Source organism: Chiloscyllium punctatum, chromosome 9 (genome assembly GCF_047496795.1).
Source record: "Chiloscyllium punctatum isolate Juve2018m chromosome 9, sChiPun1.3, whole genome shotgun sequence".
Taxonomy (NCBI): domain Eukaryota; kingdom Metazoa; phylum Chordata; class Chondrichthyes; order Orectolobiformes; family Hemiscylliidae; genus Chiloscyllium; species Chiloscyllium punctatum.
In genome coordinates this window covers 49806270-49824485 of record NC_092747.1, presented here as the reverse complement: position 1 = coordinate 49824485, position 18216 = coordinate 49806270, and the positions used below count along the sequence as shown (strand labels likewise).

The window sequence follows — 18216 nt, the reverse complement described above, 5'->3', positions numbered from 1 at the left end:
TCTGTTAAAATGAATATTCACCAAATTAGCAACAATAGAATCATGTCGTAAACTGTAATGTTGTAAATAATAACAGATATCACTGTTGGGATCCTGACTCTCACCATTGTTTTGGTCATTAAGGCACCTCAGAATCTAACAAGGCGGAGTTACGTAATTCATTTAATAAGGACCGGCAGAGTGCTCTGGACACTTGTATATCTCTGAAATACTATCCAGACAGTCAGTACTTTACCAGTATTGAGCTCTTCGAATTAACATTGATAGGAATTTTGCAGTGCTCTATTAATATAAAAATCAGGATATCAGCACATTAACAGCGGTATACATACAATATCCAAGTACTTATAGAGCTCACAAGTAAATGCAGATGTGGATAATTCAATAATGGAATGACTGACAAAGGATGAATGGACAAAATGGTGTATTGAATTATGTAATATTTTGGTATTACTTTTGGAATTGAAGCAAATATTTTTGTATGAATACATAACTGCTCATCTTTATTCATGAAAATTAGAAAGCAACTTTAATTTAGCTGGTCATTAAAATCTCTTAACAGTTAGAACTGGAAAAGCGATAATGTTTCAATGTGAAAGCATAAAGGATGGTCAAAGTATACAGGAGGATATAGATAGACTGGAGAGTTGGGCGGAAAAGTAGCAGATAGATTTTAATCCAGACAAATGTGAGGTGATGCATTTAGGCAAGACTAATTCTAGAGCAAATTATACAATGAACAGAAGAGCCTTGGGAAAGGCTGATGGGCAGAGAGATCTGGGAGTGCAGGTCCATTGTACCCTGAAAGTTGCTGCACAGGTAGATAGTGGTCAAGAAGGCATATAGTATACTTTCTTTCATTGGACGGGGTATTGAGTATAAGAGCTGGCAAATCATGTTAAAATTGTACAGGACATTGGTTTGGCCGCATTTGGAATACTGTGTACAGTTCTGGCTGCCACATTATCAAAAAGATGTGGACGCTTTGGAGAGGGTGCAGAGAATATTTACGAGGATGTTGCCTGGTATGGAAGGTGCTAGCTATGAAGACAGGTTGAGTAGGTTAGGTTTATTTTCACTAGAAAAAAGGAGATTGAGGTGGGACCTGATTGAGGTTTACAAAATCATGAAGGGTACAGACAGGGTGGAGAGAGACAAGCTTTTTCCCCAGGGTGAAGGATTCCAAAACGAGAGGTCACGGTTTCAAGGCGAGAGGTGGAAAGTTTAAGGGGGAATACACGCGGCAAGTACTTCACGCAGAGGGTGGTGGGTGCCTGGAACGCGTTGCCAGCAGAGGTGGTAGAGGCAGGCATGGTAGATTCATTTAAGATGCGTCTGGACAGATGCATGAGTAGGTGGGGAGCAGAGGGATACAGATGCTTAGGTATTGACCAACAGGTTTAGACAGTACATTTGGATCAGCTCAGGCTTGGAGGGTTGAAGGGCCAGTTTTGGGCTGTAAATTTTCTTTTTGTTCTATTTATTTATGTTACTATTTTTTATTTATTTATGTTACTGTTTATGAACTTATACACCTTATCATACACAATAATAGTCTATCACTAAATATAGTCATGGAAGATGCAAATTGTGTGAATAGCCATCTTTCAGAACACCTTCAAAAGAAATATTTCTATGTCTGAATTTACCTCAACAGCTGAGTCTATCATTTACAGAGAGCAGAACTAGATTGTCTCCACACTAGAAGTTCACGACATACAAAGTAAGCAAATATTGTCAAGGTTTGGTGGACCTTGCAAAGTAGCTAGGAAAAGCATCACAGATGGATTTTCTACATTTCAAAATACATGAAAATATTGTAATCATATTGAAACATTATCGCTTTTCCAGTTCTAATTGTTGAGATCTTAATGACCAGTTAAATTAAAGTTGATTTTTAATTTTCATGAATAAAGATGAGCATTAATGTATTCATACAAAAATATTTGTTTCAATTCCAAAAGTAATAGCAAAATATCACATAATTCAATGCTTACTAAATTTGAAAAACATACTGGAGCAAATTTGAGATCGCACAGCCTTGAAAGAAATACAAAAGCTACCTAGCTATCATCTTAAACGGTTATGGAATAACAAAACAGGTATGACTATGGCCAACATTCTCTCGAAAAACAAAATTAATGTGGAGGCAAGTGAGAGCCAGATTAATGGCTCTTAAAGAAACAAGGTACAAGTTTATTGGTAGAAGAGGTGTGCTAATGATGTCGAGTGCAATGGGACCTGTTCTAAATATTTTAATCTATCAAAATAAAAATAATTCACACACAAAAATGCTATTTATTAGGTAAGTTCCATGGATTTTAAAAGATTGCTACTGACAGAGTCAGAGCCACAATTGTTAAAAATGTACTCAGCTTGAAGACTTCTATCAAAAAACACATACGTGGTGGAATAAATAGACAGAAAGTATATTAAAAATCCTAATAATCATTGTTAAGGATTTTAAAATGGAACTATCTACATAAACCTGCTAATAAAACTAAATTTGAGAATAACTACATCTGTTCGTTTATACTAAAAGTATTTTAATGTCGTCACTCTGAAGACATCTACAATTCATGACTTTTGTTTGTCAATTTGACCACACTAACTATTCTAATTCTTACCACGTTTCCCATCAGCTCTGCTTTGATGATCTTTGCTCCAAGTTTATTCATCTCTTCCTCACTGAGGGGTTGTGGAAGTTCTTTTGTAGTAAGAGATCCAATTGGAATAGCAGCACTGCTTCATGGGAGAACAGGGTAAAACCCATAGAAAAGAAACATGAGTAAGTTTTCAAAATCCACTATCAAAGATATGCAAAGTTTCATAGGATTTGTGTTCCTTTCACAATTTTGAAAAAAGCAAAAATAGCTTTGTTTATTAATGATGCACTTTCAAATGGTTTAACAGGCAACCTTGTATTTTAACAATATTTTGGTACTTCATTATAAAGTGCAGTCAAATAACACAGGAATTCAAAATAAATGTTTACAGTGACTGTAACACAAACTCTATTTACAAAATAATGCTGAAAAACCATGATGTGCTTTGGTTTACCATCATTTCATTTATTTAAAATTTATTTCTGGAAACCAGCAGCTTTACTTGGCTAAAATAGCTACAATTTTAACACTGCAAAGTCCTGTACATTGAAATTTCATCAAGATTCAGTGGTTTAAAGAAAATCTGGCTAGGTGTCACTAAATAGTTTATTTGTCACTTAAGAGTGATCCTGAGAGGAAACAGCAATCTGTTGGTAAAACTGGAGAAAATAAAGCTGAGGATAACATCAAATTCAGAACACCAGCTGAATGGAGAAAACTGAGAAAGAAATTCAAAGCTGACATCACTGCCACAGATTTAACAAATTTGTGGGTAGTAACTAAGGTTTGGTTTATTTTATCAAATTACTCATTTTTCACCATTGAAATTCACATGAAGGAAGTTTCCACTCTGATTAGATTTATTAATACTATTTTCAATGCCTTCAGTTAACGTTCTACTATTTTAATATCCAATGTCAGTTTCTTTTGTGAGTGAATGTGCAGTTTTATAAGACATTAGTTTCTAATTTGTTGAGTTCAATGTTTTGTGTTTTAGTGGTCAAATTTCATTAATTTCAAGCTAAGTGGATTGACCATTACAAAAAACCAGCAGTGACCTGATGCATGCCCTCTTCAATGTGGGAGCTCAAGTTCAAGCTTCATGTTTTGAAGTCTGAAAAGAAGCCAGAGTAATTTCAATGTGGTGGTGACAGGACAGCTACGGAAAGTGCAGGAGATCAGCAAAGAGGTGATCAGTAGATAGGGTAGAAGATAGACACAGGTAGTGCTGGAACTCCCCAACCCAGCCGCACTTGTTAACCACTTGTCATTTTCGAATGCCAGGGAGGGTGATAGTTCCTTGAGGGAGTAAAAGCTCCAGCAACGTGAGAAATTTGACTTCAGGCAAGGAGACTAGACATGCAGTGGCTATAGGGGATTTATAGCTCAAAAGAATAAGATGGACACTTCTGGAACTGCAATGCAATTCTATAAACGGTCTGCTAATTTTGTTAAAGTAAAGTAAATCAAAAAGTGGGAGGAGTCATTGTTCATGTTGGAACCAACAATATAGATGTTCAGGTCCTTCAGATAGAACTTCAGGGACAAGGTAAAATATTAGACCACAGAAAGCAGTAATCTCAAGATTACTCCCAGTGACTCAAGCCAGTGAGTACAGATAGATAGTGCAGGTGAATGCATGGCTGAGAATTTGATGGAAGAGGGAGACTTGCAGATTTTTGGGTCATTGAGTCTGGTTTTGTTGGATATAGTATCCGTACAAGATAATAAGGCTGCAGCTGAACAAACCCAAGACAATGTTTCCACTGAAAGATTAAGCAGAACTGCTGAGAAGAGGGGATCCAGTATATACTAGAGTAATAGTCAGTCAATCTCATGGAAAAGGCGACCCACAATTTTTGGCTGAGAAATCTGTAATTTTCTATATTTCTTGTGTAAAAGTTGATCCTAGCTCTTCACAGATAACAGATCAATATTTGTGAGTAAGCGTGCCAGCCATCACACTCCACTCCAGATTTTCGATCTTACCATAATTCGGTTTTTTTTCTTTATTCATTTAGAGAACAATTGGGCTTCTGCTAATGATACCGTATGAATTTTGACTAGCATCAATTTCAGCCACTCAAAAGCAATATACATATAATAGTCAACCCCTTAATTTGACCTTAAAAAGTAGTCAAAAATGTAACTATTATTGTATATACAGTAAACTAGTTTGGCTGGGAGAAGGACACCACAAGACAATTGAAAAAAGATCAGAGGATAGAAAGGTACACCTAGTAATTACAAATAATGACAGGGACAAGACCAAGAAAAAAAACAAAACTGGCAAAAGAGATATTAAAATTGAGTGCGCATCAGTGTCTGTAGTCTAACTAATAAGGGTAGTGAACTAATTGGAATTATGATGTGGTGAACAAGGCCATGCACAGGAGCTTAATATTCCTGATTAGCTGTATTTAAGAACATTAGAGAGGGAAAAAGAGAAAGTGTGGTAATATTAATTAGCAATGATATTCAAATTCTAAAGAAGGATTTTAGCACTGAATTTAAAACAAAAACAGAAAGGATTGGATGAATGTAGCAGCATCTGTGGAGAGAGAAAGAGAGTTCAATGTGACTCACTTTACCTGCTTTTGCTTTTATTCACACTGAATTCATTTAGCCTGCATTGACAAACAGAGGGAGAGCAATTGCACTGTTCTGAGGACTTTTTTTTGAATTACAAACAAAATGAGAAAGAGATAGATGAGAACATTTCTCACCAAATTTAAAAATCATTTAACAAAAAGGAATTGCAATAAAACAATATTTAATCTTAATACAGACTGGTATATTCAAAGGGTTAAGAAGAATTTCTGTTGTGTATAGGAGGAAAGTATGTCTGCAGTCCAACAAACGAAAAAAGCAATTTTGCATCTGGTTCTCAGAAATGCATCATTGTCGGACGTCATTTGGATAAGTGACCACAATATCACTCTCCTTAATTATGGGACAGGATCAGAAAATGTGAAAGGTAAATTTCTGTACTAGGAACAGCCAGTTTTGACGGAAATGTACAGGCAAATTGAAGGATAAAGCCTTAAAGAGGAAAATATTTATTCAGGGAATAAATATTTCAAGATCAAATTGTGGTGTTAGAAACACATGAAAGAAGATGCGGTAGATTAAAGGGAAAGATCATTGCTATAGAGCAAGACAGCAATAATGGGAACAATAATCAGAGCTTAACACAAGAAAATAAAGCATTCAAAATTAAAAATGTACCAGCAGGTAAGGCCAGAGTTTGCACAAATAGTAAAAAGGAATAACTAATTATGGAATTTGCACAGCACGGTGGCACAGTGGTTAGCACTGCTGCCTCACAGCACCAGAGACCCGGGTTCAATTCCCGCCTCAGGCGACTGACTGTGTGGAGTTTGCACGTTCTCCCCGTGTCTGCGTGGGTTTCCTCCGGGTGCTCCGGTTTCCTCCCACAGTCCAAAAGATGTGCAGGTCAGGTGAATTGGCCATTGCTAAATTGCCCGTAGTGTTAGGTTAGGGGTAGGGGTAAGGGTGGGTTACGCTTCGGCGGGGCGGTGTGGACTTGTTGGGCCGAAGGGCCTGTTTCCACACTGTAAGTAATCTAATCTAATCTAATCTAAAAAACAGCTCAAATAGAAAATACTTGGGACTTGATAGCTGCAACAGTGACACATTTACAAGTGAGCAAGCTGGAACCCGAATATTCAAGGGAAACTGACATTTCACAAAGTCAGGAAGCTTGGAAAAGATACATCAACTGGGATAGATACATTAATTAAACTAGAATACAATAATCATGGATGGTATAACAGTGAAAGATGACCTTAATTCTAAAGATCAGCATGTGGAGTCAATTTGGGTACAGATAAGAACAAATGTAAGAATTCATTCTTGGCAGTAGTTTAGAGGTTCCCCACTAGAAACTACATTGGAAAACAAGAGTATACAGGAAGAAATAAAAGGGGTCTTGTTAGAAAGCCACTGTGGTAATCATAGGCAATTTTAATCTACATATAGATTGAATGAAGCAAATTGACAAAGGTAACCTAAAAGATGAGTTTGTAGAGTGTTTTTTGAGACAATTAGAGCAGCATGTTCCAGAGCCACCCAAAAGGTAGAACTGGTACTGCATCACCACACAGTGAAGAGATCTTTAGGTAGCATTGATCATAATATCATTGAATTGCACCATCAGTTTGAAAATAAAAAAGTGAGTATAAGGCCAGCATTTTAAACTTAAATAAATTAAACCACAAGTTATGATGACAGAGGTGCTGAAAACAAACTGTGAAATTACGTTAATTGGGTGAGACAATAAAGATGCAGAGGCAGACATTTAAGGAGATATTTCACAACACTCAAAAGATATATTTCAGTACGAAAGAGAAGGATGCTCCTGAAGGGTGCTTACATAGAAGATGTCATTAAGATGTTTCCTTTTGGGAGATACAAGAACTTGAGGACAAAGGAAAAAAAGGAATCTCCCATTTAAGATGGAGATGAGGAGAATTTCTTTTTCTTTTGAAAGGTTGGTCATTTATAGCATTCTCTTCCTGAGAGACCAGTGGAAGCAGATCAGTGATGTTTTGTTAAGGCTGAGTCAGATAGATTCTTGACTGACAAAGGATTCAAAAGGCAACATGGAGCAGATAGGATTGTAGAGCTGAGGTCATTGTCAGATGAATCATGATATGATCAATATGAATCACCATCTCCTCTATCTACTTTGACTGTACATCTGGAAATGCCAGCTGAAAGAAAAAAGCTGGAAAAATCACAACTAATGTAATAATAGTTAAAATAGAAATGGATGTCTCAAAACAAACATCAGGAGCAAAATTCAGTCATTATCAGAAAGATTATTGGAAAAACTGGAAGGAATATTGTTATGGACCAGGCCAGATTCTTCCCCCACCCCCCCCAACCACCCAAAATATTTTAAGAAGGTAGCCTAGACCCTAACTTTTTCTTACTTTAAAGGCATATGTGAAATGGATATTCCAGGTATGATGCAGGTGAACAAACCACTCAGCTTTAAGCAAAACAATATATTTGAACACTTCAGTTGAAACACGAACAAAAGAAAATGGAATTTAGAATAACTTAACAATTAGAAAACTTAACTGACCCAACACAGCAACTTAACTAAGGAGCTGTTCCAATTCCTGCAACATCCCATAAACATACCCCTTGGCAAAAGGTAAATTCAAACAGGTTCTTATTGTCAGGAAAGATTTGAGAGAGAAGTCAGTCAGGGATCATCTGTTAAAGCTTGAAGCTTTTTCTGCTATAACTAAACCAAGCAGCTTCTCACTGTTACAACTGAACCAAACTATAAAAAACCTGAACTGACAGGACTGACCATTATTAAAATAGACATTTCCAGACATTTCAGCACCTCTGCCTTTACAATCTCTTGAAAAAACCCAAGGACAAAAAAACCTTGTTAAAGTGACACCATTGCCATATGATGCTTAAAAAATAATTTAATAGAGGAGCACTTAGAAAACAATGACATTGATCACAGAATTAGAATGGGTTTACAAAAGTGAAATTATGCTTGACAAATCAACTGGAAATGTTGAGTGGATGTAAAGTCAGCTGCTGGTTTAGTTGCTGATAAAGAATGACCAGGAGAATGTAGATTATTTTGATTTCCAGAAGGTTTTTGATAAAGTTCTACAGAAGAGATTAATATGTAAAATTAAAATCATGGGATAGGGATAGAGTATTGGCACAGCCAGAGAACTGACAGGTAGGCAGGAAATAAAGGGTAGGAATAAAGGGGTCTTTATCCGAGTGGCAGCCAGTAACTACTGTGGTACATCAGGGATTAGTGCTTGGATCTCCATCTATTCACAATACATCTTAGTGATTTAGATGAGACTACTAAATGCAGTATCGCCAACTTTGCAAATGACGCAAAGCTGGGTGGGAGGCTAAGCTGTGAGGAGGATGTAGAGGGGCTTCATTGTGATTTGGAGAAGTTGAATGAGTGGGCAAATATATGACAGAAAGAAAGAAAAATGAACTATAACATTAGTAGCAAAAACAGAAAGATAGATTGTCTAAATGGCAATAGATTCTGAAAAAGAAAAGATGCAACAAGACCTGGATCCTCGTACACCAATTGCTGATAGTAAGTTTGCAGGTGCAGCAGGCGATAGAGGCGCAGTATAGAAGCAGGAAGGTTATGTGCAATTGTTCAGAGCCTGCTAAAAGCCATACCTGGGGTATGGTGAGCAGTTTTGGTCTGGATGGGTGTCCTGGCTATGGACAGAGTACAATGAATGTTTAACAGACTGATTCCTGGGATTTAAAAAATCTGGATTAGTTAGGACCAAATTCACTGGGGTTTGTAAGAACAAGGAGAGATCTCATAGAAACCTAGCTGGATGGCTGGTTTGCAATGCAGAGTGATGTCAACAACATGAATTCAATTCCTGCACTGGCTCAGGTTCCCATGAAGGAGTCTCCCTCTCAGGCTCTCCACTCCCCGGGGCGTGGTAACCCTCAGGTTAAGCCATCAGTTGCCTCTAAATGAGGGAGCAGCCCAATTGTCTGGTAAAACTATGGCGACTTTGTCTTTTAACCTTCATAAAATTCAAAGAGGACTATACAGGATAAATCCAGGAAGGATGTTACCAAGGTCTGTGGAATCCATAACCAGAGATCACAATCTAAGAATATGGTGCAAATCGTTTTAAGATTGAGATGAGGAGAACTTTCTTCATCCTGAGACTGGTGAGCTTACGGAGTGATGGTCATAGAGATGGTCAGCACAGAAACCAACCCTTCAGTCCAACTTGTCCATGCTGACCAAATGTCTTAGATTAATATAGTCCCATTTGCCAGCATTTGGCCCATATCCCTCTAAACCCTTCCTTCTCATACCCATCCAGACGCCTTTCAAATGATGTAATGTTTCGGCCTCCACCACTTCCTCTGGCAGCTCATTCTAAACACACACCACCAAATGTATGAAAAGTTGCCTCTTAGGTCCCTTTTAAATTTTTCTCCTCTTATCCTAAACCCTCTAGTTCTGGACTCCGTCATCCTGAGGAAAAGACCTTGTCTATTTACCCTATCCATGCCCCTCATAATTTTGTAAACCTCTACAAGGTCACCCCTCAGCCTCCGACACTCCCTGGAAAACAACCCCAGCCTATTCAGCCTCTCCCTACAGCTCAAACCGTCCAACCCTAGCAACATCCTTGTAAATCTTTTCTGAACCCTGTCAAGTTTCACAACATCCTTCCAGTTGGAAGGAGACCAGAATTGCACACATTCCAAAAGTAACCTAACCAATGTCCTGTGTAGCCGCAATATGATCTCCCAACTCCTGTACTCAATGCTCTGACCAATAAGGCAAAGCATACCAAACACCTTCTTCACTATCCTATCTACCTGAGACTCCACTTTCAAGGAACTACGAACTTGCACTCCAAGGTCTCTGTTCAGCAACATTACCCAGAACCTTACCATTAAGTGTATAAGACCTGCCCTGATTTGCCTTTCCAAAATGCAGCACCTCAAATTTATCTAAACGAAACTCCATGTGCCGCTCCTTGGGCCAGTGGCCCATCTGATCAAGATCCTGTTGTACTCTCAGGTAACCTTCTTCACTGTCCACTACACCTTCAATTTCAGCGTCATCCGCAAACTTACTAACTATATCGCCTATGTTCACATCCAAATCATTTATATAAATGATCAAAAGCAGTGGACCCAGCACCGATCGTTGTAGTACACCACTGGTCACAAGCGTACAGTCTGAAAAACCAGCCTCCACCACCACCTTGTCTTCAACCTTTGAGTCAGTTCTGTATCCAAATGGTAGTTCTCCCTGTATTCCATATGATCTAACCTCGCTAACCAGGCTAGCATCAGGAACCTTGTCGAACGCCTTATTGAAGTTCATATATGATCACGTCCAGTGCTCTGCCCTCAATCATCTTCGTTACTTCTTCAAAAAACTCAATCAAATTAGTGAGATTTGATTTCCCACGCACAGTTATGTTGACTATCCCAAATCTGTCCTTGCCTTTCCAAGTACATGTAAATCCTGTCCCTCAGGATCCCCTCCAACAATTTGCCCATCACCAACATCAGGCTCACCAGTCTATAGTTGACGGGCTTTTCCTTACCACCTTTCCTAAATAGTGGCATTTCGTCAGCCAGCCTCTGGTCTTCCGGCACCTCACCTGTGACTATTGATGATCCAAATAATTCTCTGCCGTAGAAAGCAGTTGAGACCAAAACATTGCATCTTATTTTTGAGAAGGAATTAGATGTAATTCTTTGGGCTAAAGGAATCAAAGAGATGGTGAGGAACAGGGTAATGAGTAGGATAACCAGTCATGACTGTATTGAATGGTGCAGCAGGCTTAAAGAGCCAAATGGTCCATAAGACCAGTGTATGAAAAAAGTTAGCAATCAAACTTCAAGCACACTGGACAAATGAAGGACGATGAGAAAGGGACGGTTAATACAGGACTGAAGGTGTTATATCTGAATGTACACAATATAAGCAATAAAGGTAAATGAACTTGTGTGCAGACCAAAGTTGGCAGGTATGACATTGTGGTCATCACGAAGAGATGACTGCAAGGGGATCAGGATTGGGAGTTGAATATTCAAGGATATACATTTGATCGAGGAGATAGGTAGTTGGGAAGAGAGAATGGGGTTGCCTTCTTAGCAAGAGATTAAATTTAGTCAACAGTAAGAAACGAAATAGGGATAGATGGTGTAGAATCTGTGTAGGTAGAATTGAAGAACCGCAAAAGGTAAAAAAAAACATAATTGGAGTTATTTACAGGCCTCCAAATACTAGTCAGGAGCTGGGGTGCAAAAAACACCAGGAGATAGAAAAGATGTGTAGTAAATGGAAAATTTGCAATGCTAATGGGGGATTTCATTATGCAGGTGGACTGGGAAAAACAGGTTGGCAGTGGATTGCAAGAAAAGAATTTGTAGAACGTCTACAAGATGGCTTTTTGGAGCAGCTTGTGATGGAGCCCACTAGGGAACAGGCAGTACTGGATTTAATGTTGTGCAATGACGCAGACTTGATAAGGGAGTTTGAGGTAAAGCAACCCTTAGAAGGCAGTGATCATAATACGATTGAATTTACTCTGCAATTTGAGAGGAGAAGATAGAATCAGAGGCAAAAATATTACAGCTGAACAAAGACAACTACAGAAGCATGAGGGAGGAGCTGTGTACAACTGACTTGGAGAGGAGCCTTGCAGGAAAAACTGTGGAATGGCAATGGCTGGAGTTTCTGGGATTAATTCAGGAGACACAGCAGAGATTCATCTTGAGGAAAAAGAAGCATGGTACAGGGAGGATGAGGCAGCCATTGCTGACTAGGGAAGTCAGGCAAAGCATAAAAGCAAAAGCATATAATGTGGTGAAGGACAGTGGGAAACCAGAGGTTTGGGAAGCTTACATAGACCAACAAAGAAATAAGGAGGGAGAAGATTAAACATGAAGGGAAGCTAGCCAGTAATATAAAGGAAGACTGTAAGAGTTTATTTAGATATATAAAGGGCAAAACAGAGGCAAAAGTGGGCATTGGGTCACTGGAAAATGACTCGAGAGATAGCAGTGGGTAACAAGGAAATGGCTAAGGAACTGAATAACTACTTTGCATCAGTCTTCACAGTGGAAGACAAAAGTAATATTACAAAAATTCAACAAAGTGAGTGGACACAGATGAGTATGGTGGCCATCACCATGGAGAAGGCTAAAAAAAAACTGAAGGTGGATAAATAACATGGACCAGATGGACTACAAGTTCCTGATGAAGAGCTTTTGCCCAAACTGTCAATTCTCCTGCTCCTTGGATCCTGCCTGACGTCCTGTGCTTCTCCAGCAACACACACTCTATTCAGATGGACTACACCCCAGAGTTTGAGGGGAGATAGCTAAAGCGATAGGGAAGGTGTTAGTGATGATCTTTCAAAATCGCTAGAACCAGGGAGGACCCCAGAGGACTGGAAAATCGCTAATGTGACACCTCCATTTAAAAAAAAGCAGTAAGGCAAAAGACGGAAAATCACAGACAGACGAATCTAACCTTGGTCATGGGTAAGACCCTGGAATCCATTGTGAAGGATGAAATTTCTGAATACTTGGAAGTGTATGGTAAAATAGGGCTGAAAGTGTGTTGCTGGAAAAGCGCAGCAGGTCAGGCAGCATCCAAGGTGCAGGAGAATCGACGTTTCAGGCATGAGCCCTTCATCATCTGCAAACTTACCATTCCTGAAGAAGGGCTCATGCCCAAAACGTCGATTCTCCTGCTCCTTGGATGCTGCCTGATCTGCTGCGCTTTTCCAGCAACACATTTTCAGCTCTGATCTCCAGCATCTGCAGTCCTCACTTTCTCCTATGGTAAAATAGGGAAAAGTCCGCATGGTTTCATCAAGGGGAGGGCATGTCTGACAAATCTGCTAGGATTCTTTGAGGAAGTAACCTGCAAGTTAGACCCAGGAGAGCCAATGGATGCTATCTACCTGGACTTCAAGAAGGCCTTTGACAAGGTGCAACACAGAAGGCTACTGAGCAAGATAAGGGCCCTTGGTGTCAAAGTGCTGAATGGATAAAAGTCTGGCTGTCTGGCAGAAAGCAGAGACTGGGGGTTCAAGGTTGCTTCTCAGAATGGCAGCCAATGACAAGTGGTGTTTCGCAATGCTCAGCATTGGGACACAACTTCTCACCTCATACATTAACAATCTAGATGAAGGAACTGACGGCATTTTGGCTAAGTTTGCAGATAATGCAAAGATAGGTGGAGGAACAGATAGTATTGAGGTGGTGGGGAGACTGCAGAAGGATTTGAACAGGTTAAGATAGTGGGCAAAGAAGTGGCAGTGGAGTATAACATTGGAAAGTATGACATCATGCATTTTGGTAGAAATGGACTATTTTCTAAATGGGGAGACAATTCAGAAGTCTGAAGTGAAAAGAGACTTGGGAGTTCTAGTCCAGGATTCTCTCAAGGTTAAGTCAGTAGTTTGGATGGCAAATGCAATGATGGCATTTATTTTGAGAGGACTGCAATACTCCCTGTACAAGTAGGGTAGTAGGGATATTCCGGGTAACTACAGACCAGTGAGTCTGACATCGGTGGTGGGCAAGTTGCTGGAGAGGGTACTGAGAGATAAGGTCTATTTATATTTAGAAAAGAATGAACTTATCAGTGATAGGCAACATGGTTTTGTGCCGGGGAGATCGTGCCTTACCAACTTAATAGAGTTCTTCGAGGAAGTGACCAAGTTGTTAGATGAAGGAAGGGCTGTTGATGTCATATACATGGACTTTAGGAAGGAGTTTGATAAAGTTCCCCATCGTAGACTAATGGAGAAAGTGAAGTCACATGGTGGGCAGAGTGTTCTAGCTAGGTGGATAAAGAACTGGTTGAGCAACAGGAGACAGGGGGTAGCAGTAGTTGAAGGGAATTTCTCGAAATGGAGAAAGGTGACCAGTGATGTTCCACAGGGGTCAGTGTTGGGGCCACTGTTGTTTGTAATATACATAAATGATCTAGAAGAGGGCACTGTTGGTATGATCAGCAAGTTTGCAGATGACACAAAGATTGATGGAGTTGCAGAAAGCATAAGGGACTATCAGAAAATACAGGAGTATATAATAGACTGGAGAGTTGGGCAGAAAAGTGGCAGGTGGATTTCAATCCAGACAAATGTGAGGTGATGCATTTAGGCAAGTCTAATTCTAGAGTGAATTATACAATGAATGGAAGAGCCTTGGGAAAGGCTGATGGGCAGAGAGGTCTGGGAGTGCAAGTCTGTTGTACCCTGAAAGTTGCTGCACAGGTGGATAGAGTGGTCAAGGCAGCATATAGTATGCTTGCCTTTATTGGACGAGGTGTTGAGTATAAGAACTGGCAAGTCATGTTAAAATTGTACAAGACATTGGTTCGGCCGCATTTAGAATACTGTGTACAGTTCTGGTTGCCACATTACCAAAAGGATGTGGACGCTTTGGAGAGGGTGCAGAGAAGGTTTACGAGGATGTTGACTGATATGGAAGGTGCTAGCTATGAAGAGAGATTGACTATGTTAGGTTTATTTTCACTAGAAAAAAGGAGATTGCTGGGGGACCTGACTGAGGTTTACAAAATCATGAAGGGTATAGACAGGGTGGATAGAGACAAGCTTTTTCCCATGGTGAAGGATTCAATAACAAGAAGTCATGCTTTAAAGGTGAAAGGTGGAAAGTTTAAGGGGGATACACGCGGCAGGTACTTCACACTGAGGGTGGTGGGTGTTTGCAGAGGTGGTAGAAGCAGGCATGGTAGATTCATTTAAGATGCGTCTGGACAGATGCATGAGTAGGTGGGGAGCAGAGGGATACAGATGCTTAGGAATTGACCGACAGGTTTAGACAGTACATTTGGATCGGCTCGGGCTTGGAGGGCTGAAGGGCCTGTTCCTGGCTGTAAATTTTCTTTGTTCTTTGTTCTATAAAAACAGGGATGTACGTCTAAGGCTCTGTGAGGTTCTAGTCAAATAACATTTGGAGTATTGTGTGCAGTTTTGAGCCCCAAATCTTACTGGCCTTGGAGTGTATTCAGAGGAGGTTCATGAGAATGGTCCCAGGAATGAAAAGCTTAACATATGAGGAATGTTTAGGACTCTTGGTTTATACTCGATAGAGTTTAGAAGGACGAGGGGGAATCTAATTGAAACATACCGAAAACTGAATGGCCTGGACAGAGTAGATGTTGGGAAGTGGTTTCCATTGGTAGGAAAGACTAGGACCTAAAAGACATAGCCTTAGCGTAAAGGAAAGACCTTTTAGAATGGAGATAAGGAGAAACATGTACAAAATTGGGCAACACGATGGCTCAGTGGTTAGCACTGCTGCCTCACAGCACCAGGGACCCGGGTTTGATTCCAGCCTCAGACGACTGTCTGTGTGGGGTTTGCACATTCGCCCCGTATCTCCGTGGGTTTCCCCTGGGTGCTCCAGTTTCCTCCCACAATCCAAAGATGTGTAGGTCAGGTGAATTAGCCATGCTAAAGTCAGGTGTAAATATAGGGTACTGGAATGGATCTGGGTAGGTTACTCTTTGGAGGGTCAGGGTGGACTTGTTGAGCCAAAGGCCTGTTTCCATACTGTAGGGAATCTAATCTAAATGCTTGTTAATATTTAATGACAGATAATTAATAAAAATATGCCTCTTTAAAAGGGCTTTAACATTGCAAACATAACTAGGAGCAGGAGAAGGCAATTCAGCTCCTTCAGCCTGCTCTGCCATTTGATACAATCATGGCTGATCTCATCTCGGCCTCAACTCCACTTTCCTGCCCACTCTCCAACCCATCACTTAGTAAAAAAAACTGTCGAATTCCTGCTTAAATTGACTCATTGCGGTAAGCATCCATCACACTCTAGGGTAGTGAATTTCACATGTTCACAACCTTTGAAAGAAGTAACTTCTTCTCGTTTTAAATCTACTATCCTTTATCCTAAAACTGTGACCTCACATTCGAGATTGTCCTGTAGGAAGAAACACCCTTTTTACATCTCTACTGTCAATCATCTTTCGCATACTGTAGATCTCAATTAAATAACCTCTCATAATTCTGAACCCCAGAGACTATCAGCCTTAACTGTTCAATATCTCTTCATAAGACAATCTCTTCATAATTCCTCTTATCTGAGGAATCAAATCTAGCAACCCTCCTCTGAACTACCTCAAATTCCACCACATCACTCCTCATTGGGACCAAAGTTACATGTTACTCCAGATGTGGTCTCACTAATGCCTTCTATAATTGCTATACTTCACTACCTTTACATTCTATTCCTTTAGTAATAAGTGAAAGAATTCCATTTGCTTTCCCTATTACTTGCTCTCACTGCTTGCTAGTTTTCTGCAATTCATGCAGGACACCCAGTTCCTATGCACCAAAGCACTCTGAAGTTTCTCTCCATTTAAAAATAAACAGCCATTCTATTCCCCTGACCAAAATAAATTACCTGATGTTTCTCCACATTAAACTTCATCTGCTAAATTTTGGTTCACTCACGTAACCTATCCATATCCATTTGTAATTTTTTTATTTCTTCATCATAACTTACATTCCCACCTATTTTAATGTCATCTGTAAATCTGACTAAAGGACTTTCTATCCCTGCATCCAAGTAATTCATACTGGGGTCCAATTAATAATTGGGGACCAAGAACCAAATCCTATATCACCTCACTAATTACATCTTGCCAACCAGAAAAACACCCATTTATCACAACTCTTCCCAGGTTGCTCACAGAAGTGGTAAACGACATAATATGGCAGGTGACCAAAAGGTTGAGTCAATTACTAATGTAGGTCAGTAACCAGTGTGGATTCAAGCTAAGATATGCAGATCAGAGTTTCAGATGAGTACAAGTTTTCCAGTCAGAAGAATAATGGAATAGATGAGTGCAGGATAACAAAGCCATGGATGAGGGTGTCAGCATCATGTAAGCGGAGGCACAAATGGGCAGTTATAAGGTCTCAAGCAAATTGTAATCTCTTCACTTCAACAGGTAACAATGTTTCTTCTGTTTCTAACACTAAAGCTTTACATAGGTAACCTAGTTAGGTGACCACATACACTAACAAATAAGTTGCTCAAATAAAAATGTGTAGACAGGAGAATTTTTCTCACAAACTTGTAAAAATAGTTATAAAAATTATGACAATGTCTTTGTCGATTATATTTTCAATGAAATTCTTATGCTCTAACTTAATGTCTTAGACTTCAACTTAACAATCAACATGAGAACTGCAAACTGTCTTGTACATTTGGGACAACTGGAAGCATTTATTTAACTTTATTCATTACCAACAATTTCACTAAAGTGATTTGGGGTACAATTTCAAATTCCATTATTCAAGTTGCTCTCATTAATCAAGACGTACAGGCTAGACAATGTAACAACAAATAATAATAAAACAGCAATTTTCAACAGCTAAGAAATTGCAATAAACGCAATGTGATAACCAGCTTATTTTATAAGGTAAATCCCTCAGGCCATGAATTTAATTACAATTGATACTGATGCCATTTAATTTATGAATGGCTGGTACATGAAGCTTTATTTCCCCAATATAATTCCAATAGTCACTTTGAATAAAATAAATTGAAGGACAGTTTTGTCAAGAAGTTCAAAAACTACTGAAAATTGAACGTAAGATAATTGGAAACAACATGTTCTTTATTTCAGTTTACAATGTAACAATTTTATAGAGCCATCATGAAAGTGAAAATTTGTGAAGTTAAATATATAACATACATGCATATTTTAGAGAACTAGGCTTTACCGGTGGGATTGACAAGTGGGATTCAGAGAATAAAACACTTCCTATCGGAAAGATGTTGTGAAACTTGAAAGGGTTCAGAAAAGATTTACAAGGATATTGCCAGGGTTGGAGGATTTGAGCGAAAGGGAGAGGTTGGGCTGTTTTACCTGGAGCACTAGAGGCTAAGAGGTTTCCAAAATTATGAGGGGCATGGATAGGATAAATAGGGGGAGCCCCGAACTAGAGGGCATAGGTTTAGGGTGAGGGGGGAAAGATATAAAAGAGACCTAAGGTGCAACTTTTTC

The 18216-nt window shown here is 39.4% G+C and overlaps 1 protein-coding gene across 5 annotated transcripts in view; it reads right to left on the bottom strand.

Annotated features, from left to right (window-relative positions):
* cwf19l2 (CWF19 like cell cycle control factor 2) overlaps positions 1-18216 on the bottom strand; it is a 144988-nt gene that overhangs the window by 67071 nt on the left and 59701 nt on the right. For 3 of the 5 annotated variants that reach the window (XM_072577483.1, XM_072577486.1, XM_072577488.1), the window contains one exon: positions 2628-2745. In XM_072577483.1, the coding sequence (XP_072433584.1) occupies positions 2628-2745 (118 nt within the window). The remainder of the gene's footprint in view (positions 1-2627; positions 2746-18216) is intronic. The other 2 variants (XM_072577485.1, XM_072577487.1) reach the window with 1 other exon arrangement.